Source organism: Hippocampus guttulatus, chromosome 20 (assembly GCF_054856545.1).
Source record: "Hippocampus guttulatus isolate MCC_2025c chromosome 20, RoL_Hgut_1.0, whole genome shotgun sequence".
NCBI classification, from domain to species: Eukaryota; Metazoa; Chordata; class Actinopteri; order Syngnathiformes; family Syngnathidae; genus Hippocampus; species Hippocampus guttulatus.
The window spans coordinates 901,100-926,831 of record NC_141280.1 but is presented as its reverse complement, the minus strand read 5'-3'; the positions used below and the strand labels follow the sequence as shown (position 1 = coordinate 926,831).

The 25,732-nt window shown below is 49.1% G+C and overlaps 4 protein-coding genes across 6 annotated transcripts in view; 2 read left to right on the top strand and 2 right to left on the bottom strand.

Moving 5' to 3' along the window:
• Positions 1-7,271: 7,271 nt before the first annotated feature.
• Positions 7,272-12,805, bottom strand: gja1b (gap junction protein alpha 1b). The gene is made up of 2 exons (XM_086100313.1): positions 12,566-12,805; positions 7,272-10,133 (listed from the first exon to the last, which is right to left on the bottom strand). The coding sequence occupies exon 2, from the start codon at positions 10,115-10,117 to the stop codon at positions 8,921-8,923; it is 1,197 nt and encodes a 398-aa protein (XP_085956439.1). The 5' UTR covers positions 10,118-10,133; positions 12,566-12,805; the 3' UTR covers positions 7,272-8,920.
• Positions 12,806-13,696: 891 nt separating this feature from the next.
• On the bottom strand, positions 13,697-14,649 carry LOC147187369 (gap junction Cx32.2 protein-like). Its single transcript, XM_086099689.1, has one exon. It carries the CDS (start codon positions 14,647-14,649, stop codon positions 13,795-13,797), a length of 855 nt encoding a protein of 284 aa, XP_085955815.1. The 3' UTR covers positions 13,697-13,794.
• Positions 14,650-17,538: 2,889 nt separating this feature from the next.
• Positions 17,539-18,591, top strand: LOC147187368 (gap junction Cx32.2 protein-like). The gene has a single exon (XM_086099690.1). The coding sequence runs from the start codon at positions 17,539-17,541 to the stop codon at positions 18,253-18,255; it is 717 nt and encodes a 238-aa protein (XP_085955816.1). The 3' UTR covers positions 18,256-18,591.
• Positions 18,592-19,079: 488 nt separating this feature from the next.
• cep85l (centrosomal protein 85L) overlaps positions 19,080-25,732 on the top strand; it is a 17,031-nt gene continuing 10,378 nt past the window's right edge. For 2 of the 3 annotated variants that reach the window (XR_015097571.1, XR_015097570.1), the window contains exons 1-13: positions 19,080-19,349; positions 20,021-20,182; positions 20,339-21,174; positions 21,354-21,439; positions 21,540-21,654; positions 21,756-21,911; positions 22,049-22,201; positions 22,445-22,599; positions 22,895-23,003; positions 23,097-23,147; positions 23,226-23,327; positions 23,396-23,567; positions 23,961-24,294. Coding sequence is in view for 1 of the 3 variants with exons in the window: in XM_086099678.1 (XP_085955804.1) it covers positions 19,301-19,349; positions 20,021-20,182; positions 20,339-21,174; positions 21,354-21,439; positions 21,540-21,654; positions 21,756-21,911; positions 22,049-22,201; positions 22,445-22,599; positions 22,895-23,003; positions 23,097-23,147; positions 23,226-23,327; positions 23,396-23,567; positions 23,961-24,109 (2,295 nt within the window). In the remaining 2 variants the exon portion in view is untranslated. Of the gene's footprint in view, positions 19,350-20,020; positions 20,183-20,338; positions 21,175-21,353; positions 21,440-21,539; positions 21,655-21,755; positions 21,912-22,048; positions 22,202-22,444; positions 22,600-22,894; positions 23,004-23,096; positions 23,148-23,225; positions 23,328-23,395; positions 23,568-23,960; positions 24,881-25,732 lie in introns of those variants that run through there. The other variant, XM_086099678.1, reaches the window with a different exon arrangement.

Below are 25,732 nucleotides of genomic sequence, written 5' to 3'. Positions count from 1 at the left end.
ATTTAACATTTCCAAGATGTCATCTTTTTTTTTTTTTTTTTTTTTTTTAATGACCATTTGTTTATTTAAAAGGCTTCAATCCAACCTTAGAATTCAAACGGTCAAGACACGTTGAGTCACTGCTCTTGACGGCCGGGCCCCTCTTTTGACTCGGTCGGCCTGTACAAATCGATTTTGTCCGACATTTAACGACGATACTCGCCGCCGATGTGTTAAGTCGCACTTGACGTGCAAGTAGGAGGTCAGTTGTCACTCCGAGTGTGTGTGTGTGTGTGTGACCGCTCTCTCAGTGCTTTTGTAAACACAAAGTATGGATGGCTTACTGGTCATATGTCCATTTCCTGTCAGTGTTCTCTGGGAATCTTCCTATGTTGACATTGTGCGTGCGTGTGCGTGTGCGTGCGTGTGTGTGTGTGTGTACAATGTAGCTCATCTGACATTAAGGGACTGGATGTCACATCCCGCCATTGGAATTTCCAGCGTTTTTTGTTCTCCCCCCCCAATTCACTCAGACTATGAGCAGGATTCGGAATGCCTCGTCTAGCGCTTTGTGTGCGGCGACTTCGCTGGTATTAACGGCGACAAAACTTTTGCTGGTGATAAGCATGCCATCCTGCAAGAGTTAGTTCCTTATTTACAGGTTACTCTCCATTGTTGAATTTATACTTCCATGATGACTAAAGCCACATACACTTTTTTTTTTAATGTATCTTAACAGATTGACAGGAAAAAAAAAATAGTCACAACTTCTTGCGTCGTATACATTCATTAAAAAAAATCCAGATGTGTTATCTAGGTGTAAGATGCATTGGTTGAGTTGTGGAGACGCTTATTCATCAGGATGACGGAGCGACGAGATCGCTTCCCAGAATGTTTCATGAGACGAAGGTCGACGGTGGGGCGTGTGCGTGCGTCACCGTGGCACGTTCCTGAGATCCCTTTGCACTCGGGTGACAATCTCTTCACTCATTAGCTGCGTGTTTCTCGCCACGCTCCTCGGCGACACCCTTCCTTTTCATTTTTACCGGATTCCGGCCCCCTTTTTGGGACCCAGAAATTGCCTTCAAGCGGGAAGGAATATTTGACACGGTGCGTTTACACTGTAAATTCACCCAAATTGGATCTGATTTTGTCGTACCGCTACCAAACGTAGTCGAGTGTCCGCCGCCGTATTTCATGTCCGATGTGCTCTTGAGGCGAGGCGGCTTTATTTATTTGGATTGTGCATTTCATACACGAGGTATCCGAAAGTGCTTCACATAGTTACAAAGCAACATTTAAAGGCGAAAGAATTGAAGACAATCCTGTCGCGGTTCTCTTTGTGTATGTTGCAGTCTCCGGCGGGAGCGGAGGGCGTTCCCTCCAGCGGCGCACCCGTCGCCGCTCTCCCTCGTTCACCGGCTGCCTATTTAAACGGTGTCACGCCGACAACCGGCCGTCGGATTATTCAGCGACGCTCACGACTCTTGTCTGCGAGTGTCCGATTATTCGAGACGTTCGCGAGTTTTTGCCTCATAGCTACTTGCTACGTTCTTGTCTTTTTCATGGATGTAGTTCTCGTTATTTCTCTGCCGGTACTCCCCGTGAATTGTTTTTTTTTCTTTGTCCTTTGAGCGACAAGCAATTTACGTTGATCTCATTCCGTCTTGCGTTCTGTTAAGAGACATTTGTTGCCGACGCTTCTCTCCGCCTACGTCTGTGGAATCCAGTTCTGTTCCGGATTCTTTCGGAACACATGACACATTAAAAAAAAAACTGAAGATTTAAGGCAAAATCGAGAAATTAAAATGTAGTTGACTGAAGGAATGCCGAGGTGTCAAATCCAGGTCCAGAAATTCAAAACCCCGCCACAGTTTGGCTTTAGCCACCGGCGATTCTATTAAAACGAACTGCCCGGGAATTCGTTGACCTGCCAGTTAATTGACAAAGTGGACTTTTTGGCGTAAATAGCAAACAATTGCATTGCGTTTATCGGGTGAAAGCAGTTCTGGCGCTTTTTGATTTCGGAAGAAGCACTGTCATTTGGCCTCCAGTAGTAGTGAATAGCGAGCTCCTCATTTTTCAAACTCTGCCAGCACAAGGCTTTGGACTTTGTGCCAATTATGTTTTGTTTTGTTTAGTTTTGTCCCCTTTCAAAGAGTGTTTTCAAGTCTTGAAGTGTGCTGGTCAGCTGCTCCGGTTTCTTTGTGTTCAAGCTGGGAAACTCGTGCTCATTAACAAACACTCCAACTCCGTTCCAGGTAAACAGGAAGACACTTGTGTGGTGGCTCGGAGTCATTTTCGGATTTTTCTTTTGGGCAACACGCAGAAACATTTTGTGTCAAGTTTTTAAATATGTTTTGATTGTTGTGCTCGGAAGAATAGCGCCAATGCGGTTGCCGCGGTACTTCGCGTTGGGTACCGCTGAACCGGCCTGGAGCCTTCCTCATTGTTCGTAACTAATATTCAGAATTGTGAGCAATGTCCATGCCGCATTTTCAGGGTCGCGCTATGTTGTGCTGTGTTGAGACAGACAGAGACACACACACACACACACACACACGCACACACAGACTGTCTGCATGAATGAGCCATCATTTGTGTAAGAAAGTGTAAAATGTCCTAGAATAACTGCATCTTTGGAATGGCATCTCCAAATCGTTGCGATAATGCCGGCCCGGGTGCGACACGAGTCCGTAGCTATTAGCGAATAACGCCAACGACCACTTCTCCGAACCGCAGCCTTTCCGAGGGAGCTTGCCAAGTTTCAAGCCCATCGCAGATCAGATTTGAATCGAGGAACAGTGCGTCGTCCAATCCGTGGCGGCATCTTTGGGCATGAGAACGAACGTATTTTGTGAGATTGGACCTTTGTGTCTCACTTCACATCTCGACGGTGTTTTGAAGCTCAATGATGGGATTCTTCTCATCAGAAATTTTAAATGTAGCGAAACGTTCCCTTCACAAATCTCATTTTTAGTATTCGATTTATTTTTGTGGTCATGTCGCGGGCCACCGAAACATGGATGGCGGGCCGCCAATGGGCCCCCGAGCCATAGTCTGGACACCACCGGTGTCATTGAACACGGCCGCGTTGCGGCGTATGCGGTCAATAATTGAAACTGTTGAAAAGTGACGACGTTGAGCCGAGGCAATTGAGTTTTCCGAGTTATCGCGCTTCTCGGTCTTGCGTGAACTTCTTTGGGGTTTCGCAGTTCACGCGCTCGAGCGTGAAGCAGAAACGAGCCAGACGTTATCCCAGATCATAGTTACCGGCAAGCGTTTTCGGCCGTCGACCGTGTTCCTCCTCCGCACACGCACACTTGAAAAGTCTCATCTCAAGGCCCGTTTTTCAAGTCGCCACATTTCTCTCGGAAGGACCTCAGCTTTGCCGCGCGCTCCCGAACCCGACGCAAACCCATTTCGCCATCGGCCGTCCCGAGCTACGAGCCCGCGCTTCACATGGTTCCACTTTACTGGCTCGACGAGAAAACAAACAAATTGCAGCTCGTTTGGGAGAGCGTGGGTATTTTTAACTGCTTTTGGCCGGCAAAGCCGCAGCGCAAACAGTCGCGCGCTCGGCAACGCCACTGACTCGGCGGAAAGAGCTCGCGCGGGTGCCGGGCGCAGCATCCGGTGCTTTGGATGCAAGAAAGCCGCACCTCCTCCTCTGTGCGGCCTCGCTTTTGCCCAGCAAGACTGAGTCAGCGAGATGCTCCGCCGTTGTAAAGCGTAAGACTGCGCATGGGCCGGATAATCCGCATGCCGAGTTGTTTGAACTCACACGCGCAGAAAAAAAAAAAGAGAGAGAGAGAGAGAGAGAGAAAGGAATGTCTTGCAGCTGCAGCCGCAACTTTCACAATATCCCTTGTTTGTGCTCAGGAACCTCCAAAGCAACTTTGAATTCCACTTCTGAGAGAACGTGGGCTTTCAAAGAACGCCCGCGTGTCTTTTGGAGTGTTTTTCTCGGACCGTGCGTGTCAGAATGTCCGGCGTCCGATGGCTTCGCTTCGGCTCCTTGCGCTCCGAACCTCTTCGCTCAGCCCCAATGCGATTATTTCAACCAAATGAAATCACGAGCGTCGAGGTGAGGCCATCACACTCGTTTCCGGTGTTCTCTTCGTTTCGATGAGAGGGAATCATCCCGGGGAAGCAAATCAAAACTCCTGCCATACTTTTTTTTTTTTATAAAACAAGTCCAGAACTCGTCATATGAAAGGTTAAAAGTGCCTCATGCGTGTGCGTCCAAAGAGAGCAAATGAGCTGCCGAAGTGCAAGTTCAATTGCCTTTCCTCGGTCAGACCGCCGTGTTTGGAGATGGTTACTGAGGAGACAGTATGCAGGAGGCCTCCCGCGCCTCCCGCTGAAAGCTTTTCTTTCTTTGCCTCTTTCTTTCTTTCCCTGATAGATGTCGCAGCCTCTTGCTGAGTCCAGATTTGTAATCCGCGGAGCAAGCGGTTCACGCGTTGTTTTAGTTTCGTTTTTTTTTTTTTTTTTTGGTTTTGTTTTTGCAATAAATTCAAAGTCGCATCAACCTGTCAGCTGAGCCTCGATGAAGTTTATCTTGAGAATAAACAAGCATGGTCGTCGTTCTCATGTTGAGTCACGTCAACGCGCATTCGTAACTCCGCCTCCCACTCCGTTGGCCCAGCGGTGTTTTCGGATGCGGAGTTATCCCACTTTGCAAAAACTCACCGAGTAACTCGGACGAAACGAAATAGAAATGAGGGGAAAAAAAAAAAAAAAAAGACTCCCCGCGAGTGCATTCGTAAAACTAACTCCAGTGATGGGTTTGTACTTTCTGGACCTGGATGGGGCCGTCTGGCAGTGACCCGCTCCCAATTTTTCTCACTTGCTCGCCACTTCCTGTCTGTGCAGCACCTCCGGTTGTTCTGGAGCCAGACGGCCTACGTTCTCTTCATTTGAAACATTCAAATGCCGTCCGTCCGCGTCGGTTTGTCCTTGTATCGGCATAAAATAAACATCGCTCGTCGACTATCGTGCGTCAGTGTTTGTCAAACATGCAGAAATGCAGAAATCCGAGTGGGTGAAAATGATAACGACATTCAGATAGCCGGTCTCCTTTCGGGCCGAGGCGCTAAAGCACGCCGATATGGAAGTGTGACCTTTGCCGAAGACAAGAGTGGCATACGGACACGCGCTGTACGTTTGGCAGCGCGGGATTACCGAGAGTTGCGACGTTATCGGCGAGGTGGCCTCGAGCGCTGGCAACGGACAGCCCGGCGAACCACCGGCGCTTCAGCGTCACCTTCTCGCGCGTCCCTTCCGCTCTCACGCGGAAGCCCGCGTTTGTATGAGAGGTTTCCGGAAGCTTTATTTCGAAGATGAATTGTCATGCGTAGATTTCGCGAATACGTCATATTTTAGTGTCGCGGTTCGAAGGCCGTCAAAACTATTTTGGGCTGAGCGTATCTGTTGCCGGGCAACCTCATCGGGGTGACAGTGCAGAAATCAACTCGAGTGGTCACGCTTTGATTTATCGGAGCGCTTGGAAAGCTTCCAATTTGTTTCTGGGAAAGTCTGTGAGAATGATGGAATGAGTTGCTGTGTCACCCTGAATATACCGTTTTTTTTTTTGGGGGGGGGTTCTTCCTCAATGTTTTAGATAAACCAAAACGATGAACATCCAGCGGCATCCTGTTCAGAGTTTCCACATGCTTGAAGAAATATAGGGGAGGTTATTAATACATTTATATTCTCTAATCATTATTTGTCGAGTTGTGGTGTCTGGGTGTAAAATTCACTGGCGAAGTTTACAATTCCCATTTGCCCCTCTACCTTTGTTTTGTTTTTTGTTTCAACTCTGACACATGTGGTCTTCGTGCCGTTGCGCCAGCGCGCGCAACATGTGGTTTGATTTAGTGCGATGGAAAGATTCAAGGGAGAAATGAAAAAGAGCGCTGTCCTTTCTTGTAATGAAATTTAACGACATCTCTCGGAAGCTTTTATCAACGCTCCAGTCAAGCTCCGAGCCGAATACCCGCAGGCCTTATTGCGGACGGGGATTGGGTTTATGCGGTGTTGGGCAACCGCGCCAGCGGGAGTTGGCCCGCTTCTCTCTTCATGTCGGCGGCGAACAAGAGAGAAATTCCGAGGAAAGAATAACGGAATCGCCGAGAGACGCGGTTACGAACGGCAGGATCAAAATGATCTCGGCGATGTTTCGCGCCTATTCCGGTACGTCGCGGCACAACATCGACTTGGTCACGAAGGAAGAATGTCAACGTGAAGGAAGCGAGCATTTTCAAAGTGGGCATGTGAAATTTCGCATGATCGGAGCGAGTACTTGACTGCCGTTGACAAGAAGTCGGACTCTTTATGCGCGGATGTGCCAGTTGGTGGAAACGACTTAAGTCAATGACGTCAAATGAACCGCTAATGCGTTATTTCACTTCGACCTGACCCTGACCCTGCGTCATGTTCCTGTCTTCCCAAAACCACGTTTTGACCTCGAAAATGCATTTCAAATTGCTGATATGCTTTTTTTTTTTTTTTTTTTTTAAAGTGGTACATAACAAAGGCAACATTAGTCTTGAGCCCGCTGTGAAAACCAAAAAAAGCCCTGAAATTCTCCGGCGGTCTGTTCCGTAGAACTGAAAACGCTGCCCTACCGTGAATATGTGTACGAACTTACAATTAGGTTTCATATGACCCTTTTTTGTGTTGTGTTGTGTTGTGTTATTTTTGTTATTTTGACTTCAAAATGGCGCCGCGACAGTGGCTGCCTTTCCAGCAGCTCCTATATTTTGTTATTCTACTTCTTCCTTTCATAACTTTGCTGCTGTGAATTGGGAATTTCTCCATTGCGAGACTAATAAAGGTTTTCGTATTATTATTATTATTTTTATTTTTTTTGAAGAGAATAACTCTTGCCTGGCTGACAGTTTCGTCTGTCGCTTCAGCCCTCATCGGAGCTCTCACTACTTCCTGGTCACGTGTGACCTTCAAAATAAGGCTCCTGACTGGGTCGAGGAGCCTTATTTTGAAGGTCAAGGCTGCGCTCTAACCCTCTGCTGCCAGGTGTGTGTGTGTGTGTGTGTATATATATATATGTGTGTGTGTATATAATATAAAGTGCACCTTTTTAAAAAAACAGTCCATAAAAGTTTTTTTTTTTTTTTTTTTTTCAAACGACGTCTGCTTGGCCTCACAGTGGCTGTGCCGCTTGCTCTTTTTTTGATGTGAGGAATAGAATCTTGAGGAGCACCCCGCGTCACCGAGAAAAGAGGGCTTTGGCGGCAAAATCCAAACCGATGAACCACTCCATCCCGTCGTGAAGAATGAAGAAAACATTTATTGGTTAAAAGGGTTCTCACAGATACAATGACTGAGATTTTGCTTTGCCGTCACGCACGCGCGTTGTACGTGGATCGGCGCCGTCTGAACTACGCTAACAAATGACTATTTCTCCCGCGTTGTCGGTGGAATATGAACATCTGGCCCGCGACAAGCAGTCGAATCGCTGGTGTTACTGCGCTGTCGTGATTTCTCCGCTCTAGAATAAATTAGCAACATGTAATATCGGAAAACCCTCCTCACGTCGTGGGTGCGTCATTGGAACATCTCAGTGCAAATGCCATTGTAGCCGGAAGATCCGTGACACATCCGCGTACCGACGGAACGATGCACCGACGCGTTCCCAAAGCGCAAACGGAGATGGATTGGAAATCTTTTGTCGTTGTGGAGCTACGCTGGCATGTATTTACATACAAGTGACTAAATATTAGTCCGGACCTACCGAGAAGTCTTCTAAAAACTCACATTTTCATTGTGACAGTTAGCTTGATTTACAGTACTAACTATTTCTCAAGCAGCAATGCTGACATTGAGTCTTAGACAAAAAAAAAAAAAAAAAAACACGCTAAAGAGATCATTCACACAAATATTTTTAAAAAAAGAATAAAACCTTTCTACTGTCTCCCAACTTCCCACAAAAAAAGGAAGCGATGATTTAAGCAACCATCGGCCTGCTCCATCATTCCTGCCATTCGCGCGCTCCTTTAAGAAGAAAAAAAAATAGCGCATCAATTCAAAGTTTATCAGGAAAAGCACATCCAGACTGAGTGCCGTTACGACTGTCGAAATGGCCAATCGACGCTTTGTGGGAAGTTGAAATACGATCAGTCGGATACTGAGTAGTGGTCAATTGTTGATCGGAGTGGTTTCTTTCCAAAGAATATTCGGCAAGCTCCCCGAAACCTTTTTTGGAAAGGCCCGGCGCCCCATTGGCGGCAGTGGCCATTATTTTATTATTTTTTTTAATGTCCATATTTGAACTCTCCATCATCTTGAGTTTTCCAGCCCAACGTGGCCGAGGAAGCCACTCAGGGGGGGGGGGGGGGGCATTTTAAAATGCGTCCGCTTTTTGAAACGCGCTAAAGTCAGTCGAGAAAGCAATTGTAGATGGTCAGCTTTCTGTCGGAAAAGAGTTGGCGATTTGGAGTGGCCACTTGCGATTGACGTTGGAGTATTGAGACCACTGCTCATTTTTCATACGCAGCTCCAAAATTGCCGGCGCCGCCCCGTTGCTAGCATCCTGACGAACGGGCGCCCATCAAAACACGAGTCAAATTGCTGTTCAATGAGCGGACGGCCTCGGCGTGCGCCGTTGGCAAATGAGGCATGACGTCAACCGACGGTCTCGCTTGAACTTGTGACACGCCGGTAGCCCGGCGAGCGAGTTCCAACCGAACCGGAACCGAACCCGTCCCGCTGGATCTCGTGAGCGCGGCCGCCTCCGGCCCACTTCTACGGGGCGGGCTCGGGTCGGTGGAAGTAAGCTAATGGAAAGTCATCAAAACCTAGGAGAAATGTGTACCTTTTGACAGTGTGAACGTAACGAGTTATCACGTCTCTCGCCGAACTAAGAGTCTCGATGACAAAAAAAAAACAGCGAGCGCGGTTTTCCCGATGGTCAGGTTTACACGTCCAGGTCGTCCGGCCTGGCCCGGCTGCTCATGCGGCTGCTGGCCCGGCTGCAGGGCCTGGCGTCCATCGGCGGCAGAGGTTGCATCTCGTGCCCGGCGTGGCAGGACAGTTTCTTGTGCTCGTGGGTGTCGTCGGGGAAGTCGAAGGCTTGCGCGTGGGAGTTTGAGATGGTGCTGCCGCCGCCTCCGCCTCCGCCGCCGCCTGTTCCCGTTCCAAGCTGGCCAAGGCGGTTCTGCTCCGCCGAGTAGTTGGCCCAGTTCTGCTCATGGGCCTGTTTGTTGAAATTGCGACAGGAGCCCGTGCCCCTGTCTCCCGTGGCCAACTTGTAACCCGGAGGGGACATGGGCGAGAGCGGGGCGGTGGGCGAAGAGCAGCCGTTGTAGTACGCGTACTTGGTGGTGGAGAGTTCCTTGGGGGTCGGGCTCAAAGTGCCCCCGCTGGCGTAGAACGCCGACTGCTGCTGGCCCTTGACCCGATCTTTGATCCTCTTGAAGAAGACGTAGAAGAGCTCGATGACGTTGAGCAGCAGCGACACCAGAGAGACCACCAGCATGAAGATGATGAAAACGGTCTTCTCGGTGGGGCGGGACAGGAAACAGTCCACCCTGTGCGGGCACGGGGACCTCTCGCAGGTGTAGACCGCCGACAGGCTGAAGCCGTACATGTACCACTGGATCACCAGAAAGCCCACTTCGAACATGGACTTGAAAAAAATGCTGACGATGTAGGTGCGCAGCAGCGCCCCCTTCATCTTGACTTTGCCGTGCTCGTCGATGCCGTACTTCAGCTTTTTCATTTCGATTTTCTTCAGCGGCAGGTCGACGTCGCCGCCGTCGTTTTGGACCACTTTCAGCTCTTCCTCCTTCCGGTTCAGTTTCTGCTCCTTCCGGTTCAGGTAAAAGACGTGAGCCAGGTACAGCAGCGTCGGGGTGGACACGAAGATAATCTGGAGGACCCAGAATCGCACGTGGGAGATGGGGAAGGACTTGTCGTAGCAGACGTTCTCGCAACCGGGTTGTTGGGTGTTGCATTTGAAGGCCGACTGCTCGTCCCCCCAGGCGGACTCGACCGCCGTGCCCAGGACCAGAATTCTGAAGATGAAGAGGACGGAGAGCCAGACCTTCCCCCCGGCGGTGGAATAAGCCTGGACCTTGTCCAGCAAACGACCGAGAGCGCTCCAGTCGCCCATCGTCCGGGAGACTCGGCTGCAACGGGAAAGCAAACCCACGTGTAAGAATTGGAAGCGTTCCACCCGATTTCCCGGCGGAACCCGTCATCGCCGCTATTTGCCGCAAAAGCTCCCGCCGCGAAGCGCGCTTCGTTCGGTCCGAATCGAATGAAAGTAAGGGCCTGCGATTGAATGTCTGGACCGTTCAAAGACGTCCAAATCTGTCTTTGGGATTGAGTGAGTTGAGCTGTAAACGTGCAGTAGGTCTCCGGAGATTTCGGCGAAAGCGCTTGAAGGGACAATTTGAGCCAAGATCGCATCAAAGGGTCATTTCTGCATGTTTGGCTGTCCATTGGCTTTGTCTTGCATAAAACCAGCCAAGGGCTCTTTGAAAAAAGAGCCTTTGAGGTAGCAATGCGCAAAGAGAACGTCAAGAATAGAAAACAGAAGCTGCGGGCTTTTTACAATGGACTATTTTGAACCTTTTCGGAAGGAAGGTGTTCACTTTGCCTCATTCCAGATCAAACCGGTGGCAGCTCCCGAGTCGAAACATTTCATTCGGTCGGTCACATGAGGGGATTTGAGCTTAAGTACTTTCCCGCTGCTCTCATTTTCTGCGGTCCCTTGAGCTCGGGCCAAGTGAGAATGCTCGTCCCCGAACCCGTTTGGGTCCTTTCGCAAACCGACCAGCCGTGCGTTTCGGTTTTTGCCGTTTCCTCCCTGCGCTCAATGTGCCTATTGTGCAGTGTTTCAAGTACACTTTCGCAGCTGCGCCCCTGCCGTGAGCTTCTTTGCGCCGGCCTGCCGCCAAACCGTTGTGACGCAACACGGTCGGACGGCGAATGCCGTCCGTCCGTGCGGTTTATTTTGACGAGCGAAACGGGGTCACGTGGAATTTGGATGCCGATTGTGAGAATGCGGCAACAGTCAGGCGCAGGACTGACATCTTGGCGCTTTTGAATCCTCCGGACCTTAGCGAGCGAGGGGAGCTTGATGTTTCGGGATGGGAAGAGCAACCTCAAGTGAATGCAAGTCCGTGCAAACGTCCCGCACGCAAACGCCGTGACGCATTCCTGCCCGCGACCGTTGAAATATTGTCGGCTTCATGGCATTCCCCAAATGGAGGCAAAGCAAATCGTGATACCCGCAAATGACGAAACCCTGCCCGCACTCATCTGCGTTTCTGGGGAAGAAAGACGAATACCGAAAATGTAAATATTTCACAGAACATACATATGAAGACTGCTAGGCAAAGTGAGCAACAAAAAAAAAAAAAAAAAGAAGAAGCCTCGACATCAGCGGTGTCCAAACTTTTCAGTTTGAGGGCCGCCAACAGAAAAATGGAAGGATCAAAGGGCCGCCCTACAACCGCTGCACTTTTTTTTTAATCCCCCTAAAGTCAGTCAAGAATGCGTTTGTCTCCTTAATTTCATCAGCTTTCTATTAAAGGCGTTGAGGAAAATAGTTGAGGATTTTTGGGGGTGGCCAACAGCCCCCTCTCTCTCTCTCAGGCTTGATCCGGCTCTGCGCTCCCATCTCCACATTCAGAACCCCCAAAAAAGAAACAAACTGTCGTAAAGTGACGGTTTTTGTGACCGTTACTTGAGGATCCTTCATGTGATGTCTTCGTCAATCAGCCATCGAGTACAAAGTGGGGGAAAAAACTCTTTGAAACTAACCTGGCGGCCCATGGCAAATGTCATTTTATTGTTTTTTGTTTTTTTTGTCACGTCGCAGGCCACTGAAAAATGGATAGCGGGCCGCCAGTGGCCCTGGGCCGTAGTTTGGACACCTCTATTCAACACCTCCAGTGTTGTACAGCGTATTAAAAGTTTTAAGACGGCTGCTTTTACTTATGTTTTTCCATTGCCCTCATTTGGAGGCCGCTAATCTGAAACCTGGAAACTAGAAGCACGTGAACCTGAGCGGATTTTAGTCCCGAGTTCTTTTAAGGTTAGTCAGCCACTCAAACAAAGTCCGTGCCATGAAAGACGATAAATGCTGCCGTAGTTATGAGAAACTGAAATTCCCGCCACTTTCTACATGAGCGGTTTTGGTGGTAAATGATTTGCGACGGCACCGCGGCACCGACATGTCGAACACAAAGGCCCGCACGGGCGCAACGCACAGGGGATGAATGGGAAAAGCAAGTCCCACTTGGAGGTTTGCAACATTTTTGAGGTCGTTTAACAGCTCTAAACTGACTGGGGAATAAGCCCGGGAGTAAAATCACATCTTTCGCTCCAAAGGTTCAAGGAACAGGATCGGCGGTCCGTCGTTCCACACATCTTAAAAGTTGCCTCCCACATAAACAAGATGTACAGACCATGACGGTGTGGGGCCATGTTTCAATCACTCTTGTAAACAATTGCACCAATTCCAATGTTGAAAAAGCACACTTCTGTGTCTCTCTGTCACAAGAACATAGCAACTTAGAATGAAACGTACCATTTGAAGCTTCAAACTCACCTGGAAAGTTACAAAGTGGAAAACAGGGAGCCCGGTGGGGCTCTTTCCGTGATGTCAACTGGAAATCTCTCTCCAGAGAGGTCCACATCCAAGTTTGAGAACGGACGGGAAACTGAGCCCAAGTTATCAAACTTCCCTTATAAGTGTCCCGTCAGAAGAGGGAGTCACCTGACCTTGACGTCAAGACCGAGACCCTCTCGCGCTCCGCGAGAATGAAAAAAAAAAAAAAAAAAAGGCACGCCAACAGAAAAAGCACCGCAGAAAGTTAGTTATTCGAAATAACCAACAAGTGTGTGACTTTTTAAATAATTTTCGGGAAAGTGTAAAAAAAAAAAAAAAAGGAAATAAATTAACGCCGATGCTTGAGCTGTTTCACACTAAAACATTTGCCATCTCGTTTCAGCAAAACGAAGCCTGCCACTTGTTTGCTTTTAAAAAGCCCCATCACGTGTGACTTGTACATGTCGCGTCAAAGGTGTGATTTTAATGTTTTGAACACTGCCCACAAAACGTGCTCATAAGACAAACTTTGGAAGGAAATGATTTTATTCTCTGTGAACTTTTCTTGTTTCGATTTGCCCGTATATGCTGCCATCTGGCGGCTGAATTATACACTACAAGTAAAGGGGCTCTGGACTGGAGCGCAAATTGTTGCCGATCGGTTTCTGTTTTTTGTACGTCTATCGGGTTCGCCACCGTAAATGCCATAGAAATGAAACCGGCGGGTGAAACGAGTCGTTTTCTTTGTGATGAATCTTCACCGACCACCAAAAAGCGCCGCCTGCCTTTGCGCAACTCACCAGGCAATCAATCTTCAAGTGAATTTATAGATGCAGACACGTACGCTTAAAAGTGTCCCATAAAACATCCCCAGTTCTGACAACGTGGCCAAGGTAACTGAGGTCAAGGATATTTTGGGGGATATTTTTGCTCCTTCTAACTTTGCACAGATCGCGTATCGGTGCTTTTTTTTTATTTTTAAGAAACCTACAGCGGAATTTAAACTGACATTGAATTGACAAGCATTTTAATTCAACTTGAAGTTTCGGAGTCAAATACAAGAGGAATAAAAAAAAAAAAAATCCATTTTGGGGACTGACCACAAGAGTTTACACGAGTTCACATAAAAGCTTATATAGACACACACACACACGCACGTTTAATGACACCTCTCGGAAGAACAGCAGTAGGAAATAACGGTACGTTTGATGCTCGAGTTGTCCTCGTTTTCACTCCGAGTGGATGTGAGCGTCATCGCCGCTTAAGCGCGAGGTGACCTGAGAATGTAGAGGCAGCAGAGGGTAACCCCTGTATTGGTTTGTTCCCCAGGTGGGCTTGGCCGGCGGCGCACACGGCGGAGCGGCGAGCACGTGAGGTGCGGCCGCCGGCTTTTTCTTTGCGCTTCGCCTCTTGTTGCACAGCAGGTACGCAATCTCCACGACATTGAGGAGCGCCGAAACGCCCGAAACCGCCAGCATGAAGTAGATGAAGACGGTCTTCTCGGTGGGGCGAGAAACGTAACACCTGGAACCGCTCCCCAGCGCGCAAGGCGGCGAATTCTTACAGTGGAAATCCGAGACCACCTTCAGAGGGCCGAAGACGTAGAACTGTCCGACGGTGAATCCCGCCTCCAGGATGATCTTGAACACCAGCTGGGTCAGGTACGTGTAAAACAAGAGGCCTTTAATTTTCACCTTGCCTCTTTCGTCCGTGTACTTGGATGCCTTTGCCGCCTTCCCGTTCATCTTGCTCTGCTCCAGCTGCATCGTTTTCTTCTCCTTGTGGATGATGAAGACGGCGTGGCCGAGGTAGACCAGCGTGGGGGTCGACACGAACGTGATTTGCAGCACCCAGTAGTGCACGTAGGACATGGGGAACAACCAGTTATAGCAGGAGTTTTTGCATCCCGGTTCTTTCGAGTCGCAGTAGAACTCGGACAATTCGTCCCCCCACACGTTGTCTGCGGCAGCGCCCAGGACGAAGATCCTGAACACGAAGAGGACGCTCATCCAGATCTTTCCCACCACGGTGGAATGAGCTTGGACCTTGTGGAGAAGATTGGACAGGTACGACCAGTCGCCCATGGCCAAGAACTAACATCTGCGGGAGAGGAAGGCATCCTGGTGTCAAAGGTAAGGAAACAACATTTCGCTCGATCATAAAGAGGTGGGGGGGGGTTCCCGAAAATGTGACTTATTCCGACCAGCGTCATGGGTGAGCTGGAAACTCTCCCAACCAAAACTTTTTTATTCCTTAACGAAATAAAATGGAGTAAATTCAACAAAATCTTTTTTCAGTGTCATTGACGAAAAAAAAAAAAGAGATTGGTTGACTTCTCCTGTCACATGTAAGTCCATTTCAATTTCAAGCGGCGACTCTGTTTTTTTTTTTCTGTTTTAAGTTGAGAGGGAAGAAATTTCATCTGTGCTGTATGTTACACGTTCGTACAGCACATTTGACAAAGTTGTATTCAATTCTATTCCAAATACGCAAAACAAAGAACTTAGTTTCTTTACATCGGAAAAAAACTCAACTGTATGTTTGTCCCCCCCCTTTTAAGAGGTCAAGCGGACCAAAAGCATTCTGAAATGAAGCGGCCAACACAAACCGGAGGTATTGTTGATGAGCACAGCGTAAATGTAGGCCGAGCTGGGGAAGCATGATACTTACTCGCCGGTACTTCATTTGAACAAAACATAACAAATCGGTATTATTTCAACATCCAAAAAGAAATACTTGCCTGACACGCTTCCAGTTGCCAGGAAGAAAAGAAAAGCAAAATAATCAGTTGTTTCGACCACTAGGACGAGACTTAAATACGTCCAAGTGAAATGGGTGCGGCCTGATTGACTCACATCTGCATAAGCGCCTCTTGTTTCGCTGTGTCCAACTCGTGATTATTTTCAAGCATTTCATCAGTTCAATTTCCTGGTACTGAGGCGGGCTAAGTCACACTGCGTAACTCGCATTTGTTCCCTCAGTAAACTTAACCTCCCACTGTCGAGGGCGCAGCCCACGCCCAGACGGCGCGTCACTCGCGTCACTCCCTTCGGACGTGAACTCGGACGTGCATTCATTTGCAAAGCCTGCAAAGAAAGGTTTTTTTTTGTTTTTTTTTTTTTTGGGTGCAGCCGAGTGAAACGTTTCTTGACAGACTTTTCAAAATGTGGCCCAATTTTTCAGCGGCCCTTTCATCCTTGCATTTTTCTGTCGACGGCCCTCAAACGAAAAGCTTTGGGCGGCCTTTTCTTCAAAGCGGCACGGCAAAAAAAAAAAAAAAGCATCATTTGGTGACGGACTAAATGTTATGCTGACTAAAAGGTGGTCTAACACGGTTTTGGTCTCGATCCAGGCCAGATGAGCATGTCTTTCCTGCGAACCGACACCTGTTGGGGAAAAGTGGCCTTTCCTCGTTGAATTTCGGACCAGGAGAATGTTTGTAATCCAAATATTTTCTTCAAAGCTCTTAATAACAGAATATTCCGGGCACCGGCGAATTACAGACAACGGCCGCGTGTCACGAGTGCGAAGCAGGGAGAGAATCGCATCATTTTTATATTATCAGAACGGCGGTACCGAGACACAAATTGTGACATCGTAACTTTGGTTTTTCCTAAAGCGATTCTCAGCTTGGCGCATTCCAAAGTTTGCGCGTCTTCGGTTGGGAGTATTCCAATTCTAAGTGATGATTGTTACGAGGACGCCGAGCTACACCGCAAGCATGGGGAAGTTATACAGCATAACTAAATATGAGCACGGTACGGATTGAATAAGAGCAGAATGGAGACTTCGTACCCCAAGCGACTGAAAAGAAATCGTTGACTTTGGTTTCATACTTGGGAGCGACTGAACGCGGTTTCATTGCAATGCAAAAGGAGTGCGAGTTATTCACGCATTTTGGAAGAGCAAGGTGTTGCCCGCTGCCTGTAACAAAGCTGTTCTTCCTCAGCGTGAGTCGTCATCACCGCGTGAGAGTGCGAGCGGGTCGGCGTATAAAAAGAAATCTGATGATGCGGCAAAATCAAGCGACGCTATAAGAGAAGTGAAATCGTTCTGCAGGGCGCACGAGGACAGAAGAAAGCGGGAACCCTTTGCTTCGGTAGGACCCGTCGTTGTCATTTCTGAAACGTTCGTGTTTCAATAGAATAGAATTGAATGGACCAACCTGGGGAAAAGCTCGCGTTAGATGACAACGGATCCGTCGGAGCGGTTTGACACGATTCGGCATTAGCGACGTGTTGATCACGAGCCCGCTGAGAGAAATGAGAGCAAGTGATTTGAACCCGAGATCGGGTCACTTCATTCAAGTTGCGTGATGGACAGAATTCAGAAAGGATTTTTAAACACGACCATCATTTTTTTTTTTCAAGGGTGCGAATATGATAGGTGGGTTCTCGTCCGCTTTAAACCCATTTATTGAAGTGCCTCGATCGTATGAACGTGTAGCAATGTCCTATCGTCATAGATAGTGTGTGCCGTCGCAATATAAACCGTGCAGTGCAGACCCAATTGAACGTAGAATACAGGACAGAGTAAAGCTAAGGAGGCGGGTGACCAACTATTTCATGTGATTTTGTAAAGAAGCGACAAAAAAAAAAAAACAATTCAAGGAAATGAGGAACCCAAGTGTGAGATTTCATGAATAGCGAGAACTACGGATGTCAAAGAGACGAAATAGCGTCAGACCGAACTTTGACACGGTTGCGCCCAACGCGACGATAGACGGGAAACGTAGTCGCTCGTGCGGAAATGAAGCTGGTGACCGCCAGAGAAAGGGAAAGGGAAGAAAAAGCGTTTTGCGCGCAGCGGTGGCGAGTGCGCGCCACGCCGCTCGCAGGACCCAAACGTCGGTTCGCTCGCCGTCTGCCGGAATGAGTTCTCGCGGCGCGGCGGCGGTTTTGCGGGTCATTTGGCTCACCGCGTGTGGCTGTGGTGTCATCCTCCCCCAGGCCCGCCAGAGATCCGCTGCCATCATGGGGGAGTGGTCCTTCCTGTCGGAGATGTTGGACAAGGTCGAATCGCACTCGACGATATTTGGCAAGGTCTGGATGAGCGTTCTTTTCGTCTTCAGGATCTTCATCCTGGCGGCCGGCGTGGACAGAATATGGGGAGACGAACAAGCAAACATGGACTGCAACACCAAAAGCCCCGGCTGCAAGAACGCTTGCTACGATGCGTCCTTCCCCGTATCTCACACGCGCTTCTGGGTGCTCCAGATCCTCACGGTCTCGACGCCCACGTTCATCTATTTGGGTCACGTCCTGCTTGTCATCCGGAGAGAGAATAAGCTTCGGCGACACCTGCAGCAAAAACGGGACCTGACCAAGACGCTCAAGTCGCCCAAATATTCCGACGAACACGGCAAGGTGAAGCTCAAAGGCTTCCTTTTGTTCAGCTACCTGATGCAGCTTCTGTTGAAGATCTTGCTGGAAGCGGCCTTCGTCGCGGGCCAGTACTTCATCTACGGCTCCATTCTCATGCCGGAAAAGATTACGTTCCGAGGCGGAAGCTGTATGACCGACACCAACTGCTTCATCAGCCGCCCCACTGAGAAAAACGTCTTCATCGTCTTTATGTTGGCCATGGCGGTCTTTTCTGTCATGCTCAACATCACTGAAATATCGCATCTGATGATCTTAAAGTTGAGGCATCGCAAAAGGAGGGGCGCTGGCTCGTTTCTTTCCGAGTGAATGGGCCCGTTCGGATTCGCGGTTTCACTTGCGAACTTCCAGAAATACCTTCCTTCTCTTCTGGCAGTGACGCACGGTGTTCACTTGTTATATCGGCTAAGGGACCATGTAGACCAGGGGGTGTCCAAACCTTTTCGTTTGAGGGCTGCCGGCAAGAAAACGCAAGGACGAAAGGCCCACTTGAAAATTCGTCCACTTTTTAAAAGGTCATAAATTGTTTGAAATGTCTCGGGAGGCCGACAGCCCTCGATCTCGCAGGTTAGATCTCGCTCTGCAGTTCTTTGACCTTCTCTACATATGCAAATGAACTGCAAATAAACTCAACTACATTATAAATGGCACGTTGTATTTTTCTATGACCAAGTGAAGACCTTTTTTCAATCATTGTCAAAAATATGTTGAGGGGCACTGAAAACCATTGCTGATTAAAACTTGTTGGTGGGCAATCTCATTCATTAAATTATTAGAAGGCATTTTTGAGAAGGGGGGGGGGGTGCAAGTCAGGCTCCAGCCTTCCACATAAGTCTATAATCTCAGCTATTCTTTGCATGTTATATTGTTAGATGTTGTATTGTATTTGGGCAACGTATTTATTGTATTGTACCCAATACAATAAATACATTGCCCAAATAAATTGTGTGTGTGTATATGTGACGAGGTCACAACTATACAGTATATATATATATATATATATATATATATATATATATATATACAGTATATATAAAATGTGAGTGTGTGTAAATGTCTTTTTTTTAAAGCTGTTTTTAAGGCGTCGTGGAGGGAGCGAGTGACGTCACTTCCACTCCGGAAGTCATCACGTGGAAGTTAGAGAAAGGAGACCGTTACTTGATAATGTCTCGAGACAAAAGATATCCAGTTAGGGCCCCGCAGCTGTTGTATCGTGCTCAAATGTCGCAAATTGGATAATAATCGCGTCTAAATCCCTCACTGCCCTCCTTATTCCACTGAGGGTTTTTTTTCTTCCCCTTTCCGACCGCAAAGCTGTTTTCCGGCTGTTACGTAAAACATCTTCCCACTGCCAATGTGGAACAGAGGTGATCTTGACGATGGATACGATTCTAATAAAACAGGTGAGATTTTGTTATCGTTCTGTAAATGAACGTGCCATAATATTGTGACTTGCTTGTCGATGCATGCGTGGAAGCAGATTAATGACGTTCGTTGATTTAAAAGGCCGAACTGCGACGACTTGAATTTACGTCACCGCGTTCGCGGCAATACCGCACGAAAGCGTCGCGTGGCGGAGAGAAGCTTCTATCTATCTATCGTCGATATAAAAGTGTACATAACCTGAACGGGGGGGGGGGGGGGGGGGTTCGTCAGACCAAGTAAAATCAACAGAGTATATTGGACTTGCGCAAGTATGGACACACTCAAGCTTCTAATTTCTCTGGATAGCACTTTGAAACATTTACTCATCCCTTCGTCACATCACCCAGCTGGTTTACTGTAATGCACTTGACTTTGGAGTCAGCCAATCCTCCATGAAGCATCTCCAGTTGGTCCAGAATGCTGCTGCTCGCCTCTTGACTGGCATGTAACTCCTACTCTGGCTTTCCTTCACTGGCTCCCTGCCCATATTAGAGTTCTTTGTAAGAACCTTTTATTTGTTTTCAAATCTTTAAATGGCCTCACGCCACTTTAAGGAGGACAAACATTCAAGAAAATACTTGTTTTCCTTCATCAAGGTTCACACTAACGAATATGGACCCCTGACTACTGCACAATGTTTTTTTTAAAGGTTCAAGTCGCGGCGGCTCTCCTGGCTGGATCCCAAGCCATGAATCATCGTGGCACAGCAAACAGCCTGGACCTGGAAACAGCATCTTTGGACGTCGCCACAGCGCCGTGTCAGACAGCGGTGACACCGGCATTGGTACCTACTGCTCTGATAGCGTGGAAGGTACAGTGAAGTGATTCTATGGCAAAGTCATGCTGTAAATTGGGAAAGACCCCCCCCCCCTCCCGCCCCCAAAAAAATGTTGTGTTTTCAAAATCGTGCAGTCGGAATGTTGAATGACATGCTTGATGAGTTGTATTGTGTGCCATGTGTCCTCAGATGACTCCTGTTCAAGCACCACGCCTTCATCTCTCCGACCGCTGTCCCGTCGTCACTCCAGTCAGGAAGATGGCTTTGGCGGCGGTGTGCCGGTTGTCCACGTCAAGCCATCCTGCGGCAGTCTGAGAGCCACAAGCTCACTCACCTGCACGGGTCGTTGGGCCAACTCTTGCCCGCTGAGCCCTGCAACCACGTCGCCCCTCGCTGCACAAACCGGCGTTGACATGCAGGACCAGCAGCCCATCCGAAGGTGGTCCTCCCTCACCAAGTTGTCTTCCGGTGTTGAAAAGAACTCCAGGAAGGCATCGGTCCAGCATCACAGTCCAGGTTCACACGGCTCCCTGGACAGGGGTCTGCTCTTGGGCTTCAGGAAAGAACCCCGCGCTTTAAATCGGGACCTGTATTTACCGCTCTCTTCCTCCTTGCTCTCTCATAGCTTATTGCAACGCTCTCCCGGTGCCGGTCCTTGCTATTGGAGCAAACCTAGCAGTAAATCCGGTTTGGAAACGGACCTCTCGCTGTCCTCAACCCTCTCCTCACCCATTAAACACGGCGGCTTGGGCACGAGCTGTAGTAGCTTAACCGAAGCTAAACTGCCGTTGGGAGGCGGTCAAGTTCACGGCCTCGGTTTGTCCAAGCTAGCGGACTCGCCGCTTGGCCACCCGGTTGACCGGGACTCCCCGATTCAGCCGGCCGTCCGCACGCAAATGTGGCTGACGGAGCAGATGGAGTACAGCTCGAAAGCGGAGCGCGCAGGAGAACTTGGCCAGGGCGGTGGCGGCGAAGCAAAGGTCTGCGGCGGAGAGGGAGCGGCACTTGAACAAGGCATCAACCAGGTAAAAGCAATCAATCCGAGCTCCATCAATAAATCCCTCCCCCAACACACTCGCGCACACACACACACACACACACCAAATTTTTCGATGCTATTTCCCCACCGCCTCAAGGGGGCACCGCAAATGTCTGTGGCATTTTTTTCATTGGGGAAAACAAGACTTGCTCGTGCATTTGTCAGATGCTGCAGGGGACGTCCCATTTTGTCAACACTCTGGTGAAGGTGAAAGAAGGAATGCTGAGACAAAAAGAACTGGAGATCGATCGGTAAGCGGTGGCCACCTTCCACGCTCTCCTACTGCTTAGCCTTCAAGGCGTTATCCGTAATGCTGTCGGTGTCGAGCGTTCCCTTGTTGTTTTGTTGTAGACAGAAGCAACAGATCCTGCAGCTCCACGCCCGCATTCGAGAAAACGAGCTGAGAGCCCAGCAGGTGCTGCACAGTCACAGGTGGTTTGAAGACCCTCAAATCCTGACAATGAAGGTGATTCTTCCCAAGCCGCCGGAAATACTGTGCGGGTGGAATCTGGAGACGCTCTTTGTGGTCACGCTTATTATTATTATTCTTTATTTTTTGCCCAACAGAAGTCCGTGAAGGAAGGACCATCCGATCGACTGCGTTGCGATGAAGACCTCAGCAGGAAGCTGGCAGTGTCCGAACTGGAAGTTCTTCATCTCAATGAGCTTTACAAGCAAGCGACTGACAAATACACCGAAGACCTCAGGAAACTGGAGGAAAAGGTAGCGGGGCAGCACACATTCACAACCGCAGGAGAGGAAACTTCCACTGCCTCTTCTCAACAAAGCTTTTTCTTTTGTCTTCTATTGTTTTTTTTTCTCCATGTTTTTAAATCAACCCACGGTGTTGGGGCCACCAGATCAAGACAAGGGATCGCTACATCAGCAGCCTGAAAAAGAAATACCAGCGGGAGAGCGAACAGAACCATGAAAAGCAGCAACGCATCGAGACTCTGGAGAAGTACCTCGCTGACCTGCCAACTCTGGGCGAGGTACAAGTTCAGGCCCTGCAGGTACACACAAGCAACTTCAACCTGGAGAATGACATCAATTCAATTGTTTTTAAATCTGTTAAAGAAAAGAAAAAAAACAAAAGCACAGAAAAAACGCTTTTTGTAAAACAGTTTCCTACTCATAATTTTTGTTCGAGTGCGCACCGACACTTGTTTTACTGCGACACAAATTTTGCACAGTTCATTCGCTAATTTGCGCGTCGTGCTTTGTTTTGTTTGTTTTTTGTGTGGGTGCGCGCTCAGTTGGAAACGGTGCAGCTGAGAGCTCGGGATCTGGAGAGAACAGTGTCACGCTTACAAAAAAAACTGGACGGCAGCTGTGCTCTGCTGAAGGAGAAAGACGGCACGATTGAGACACAAGCCAGGAGAGAGGAGGAACTCATCGCAACCGTACACAGGTCAGATTCTGCTTTATCGAGTTAGAATCTCTTTGCTACTACCCTACTTTCGGGTGTCTCCAAGGGCCCCTATCATGCTGAGAAATTTTTTTGGATGAGCACCAAAAAAGCTTATCGACACCTTTTAGATTTAGGAACAGGAATGGTCTCGGATGTTCTTTTTTTGTGGAAGCGGCTTTGCCACAAGTAGAATAGCTTTGCACGTGCAGCCATGTCAGCCGAGATGCGACGAAGACATGATACCCAATTGTGTATCGGACACCAAAATGGCTTGCTCCCATGCTATTGTGTCAAGGTTGCAGCAGAAGGTGCAGAGGTGTTTGGAGGATGGAGTGAGGCTGGACCTGAAGCATCTCCAGGTGGAAAACTCTCAACTCCTGGAGAGACGAGACCGGAGCGGCAAGGTACGTGCGCACGCTTTGCAAGCGCTTAAGGTACCCGTCGTGAAGGTGGTCATTGAGCAGTCGCTAACGCCTTCGCCGCGCTCTCCCCCGCAGCTCATCGAGCATCAGAAAGAACAGATTGAGAGGCTCAACTCACAACTGAAGGTAGGCTCCCGGACTCGTCTTTTATCGGAGAGATGACGGGACTCCTACAAATACTCACTGCCGACCGCATGTCAATAGGCGACCGGTACAAGACGACAGAAAGGAAGAAACCCCGCGCAACACTCGAGTCCTCCTGACAACCAAGAGCTTGGATCCAGTGACTCCACAACCTTGTCACAGGTATCCCTTGAACACTCGCCGGCTCGAAGACTCGAGCTGCCCTCAATGTGTTGGGTGTGCCTCGACAGGTGGACGACTGGCTGCGGGAGCGCAGCGGATCCGACGCCGAGCCGCCGCAAGCGGGGGGACTCCTGAAGGAGTTGTCCCTGTGTCTACTGGACCTTCAGGCTCTGCGCAGCATCCTGGTGCAGCGAGCGCAAGGGAAGGAGCTCAACTTGTCTCTGCTGCTGGGCATGACATGTACGTGGACCACGCGGCCACGTTCAAAATGTCATGCGCGTGGAGCAAATTATCGCTCCACCTCAGTTCATTGGTCCCGCATAACTTTCCTAACATTTTATCCGGTTCTTTGATTTGTCATCAATTTGAGCCCGTGCGGCCACATCCGGCAGAGTCGGCCGCAGTCTTGCGGCACTGAAATTTCGCAGTGGTCGCCGTCCCCGCGCGTGCAGATTGCTCCGAGTTGATGAAGGCGTCGAGTTGCACGCCGACACCGCTACAGAACTCAAATTTCCAGCACAAACGGTCCAAAATGGCTCCCAATTTTCGAAACCGGGCCGGCGTTAAATGAGTTCAAGAAGTCTGGTTGTCCTCCATCGTGTCCATCCGTGGTAACTTGATGTTTCCGCGCAGCTTTGAACGCGTCTGCGGAGGAGAGCGAGCGCAGGGACGAACAAGAAGAAGTCGTCCCGTTGAAGCCGCTGGAGGTCGGCCAGCTGAGGCGAGGCGTCGACGAGCTGAGGAAAAACATCGCCGAGTGGTACGGCCACTTCCGTGCTTGACGGCCGAGTCTCCGGCCGGCCTTCACGCTGGCCAACCGGGGATGGATGGCGTTTTCCCCCCCCTCCGTATGTATACCGACGTGGGATGGCAAGGTTGAAGTCGAGCCCCGGGATTCGGATGCTCGCGGGGCGACTCGCATGGCCCGTGCGAAGGCGCTCTTCGGACACATCAATGACCTGCTCGGGTGAGTTTTGGAACGGAGGCGTTTTGGCACTTTGGTCCGCCAAGTACGTCCACGTGATTCGCGATATGAGCCGTTTGATCTTTTTCGGGGGTGCGACAGTGTTGGCGCTACCTCACAATAAGACTTCATTCTTCTTCAATGAATATTCTGACTTTGCTCTGGAACAAGTACGACTTTTGTTTCTTGGACGGTGCCGCGTTGCCGCCATGCATTTTTCCTTTTGAGCATTTCAACAACCAGTGCGGCATTTTTTTTCCACCTCGCTCAGAATTATGGCAGCTTGATTGGACAGAAGGATTGTGACAAGTCGTTTGATAGATTTGTTCCTTTATGGTCCAAAAATGGATGTGACAATGTAAGAATCAACTATTTTTGTATCGCGTATTTATATTCTCTGGAAAATACTCAAATTGACTACAATGTCCTGACACGCATGGCTCAGCACGAAGCTTCCGCTTTCATCATTTTTCCACATTTGCCTCCGTCCAGACATGAAGATGATATGTCAATTAGTTGCGAGGCGGACGTGCTAAACCAGAAAAGTTCAGTCAAAATGTTACCAAAATAAAATCCCTGCAACACGCTGCGCAGTTTGTACTTAGTCCAGTTTGTGGGATGCATTTGCAAGTGAAAAAATACTGTCGGGACTCTGCGGTTCCAGAATGTGTTGATTCCGTCTTTTAACGCTGTCCATGATGCCGTGAATGAGTGATTGGACGAGAAGGCGAAAAGGGGCTTCTAAAATGTTTTTTGTCATCGTTTCCCCCACTTTAATGTTTAAGATCATCAAACAAATGTGAAGGTCAGATAAACCTAACCTCAACAAACGTCAAATGCAGTGTTTAAATGATTCTTTTGAAGGTGTTTGGGGGCAGGGGGGAGGTGACTACCTGAAATCTATCAGTTTGTATCAAGTTACAGGTAATCCCGAAAGGTTGAGGACCCTTGGGGGGTACGTACGTGTCTCCGGCCGGGCGCACCGCCGGCCCGCCGCGTCGGGGAGGTGGAGTCGGAGCGCGCGCAACAAGACCCAAAAGATGGTGAACGATGCCTGCGCAGAAAAAAACTCTGGTGAAGGGCAGATGGGGCGGCGGCAGGGTGCCGGGGAGGAAGGAGCCAGCGTTTGTTCCGGAAGCAGAGTGAATGTTCATCAGTTGTCATTGGTTGCTATGGCAACTGTCTGATGCTCTGCTGACAAGTGGCTCAGGTGGCCCCTGGAATAGGAAAATCTCCCCCCCGCCCCAAACCCTCCTTTGCAGAGGCCACTTCTGGTGATTGGACACGCCTCAGACGGATTGGGGTTGGGGGGTGGTGGGTGGGATGTGGGGAAGGGCGTTGCCCTGGCAACTGCTGTCAGTTGTTACCTCGAATGTTTGCTTCAACATTAGCGTGAATACTTGCAAAATTCCTGCTCATCTCAGCTTCCGACACTACATTT

Coding starts and splice junctions, on each gene's coding strand:
- gja1b (XM_086100313.1), bottom strand. CDS start 10,117: ATGGGCGACTGGAGCGCTCTCGGTCGTTTGCTGGACAAGGTCCAGGCT.
- LOC147187369 (XM_086099689.1), bottom strand. CDS start 14,649: ATGGGCGACTGGTCGTACCTGTCCAATCTTCTCCACAAGGTCCAAGCT.
- LOC147187368 (XM_086099690.1), top strand. CDS start 17,539: ATGGGGGAGTGGTCCTTCCTGTCGGAGATGTTGGACAAGGTCGAATCG.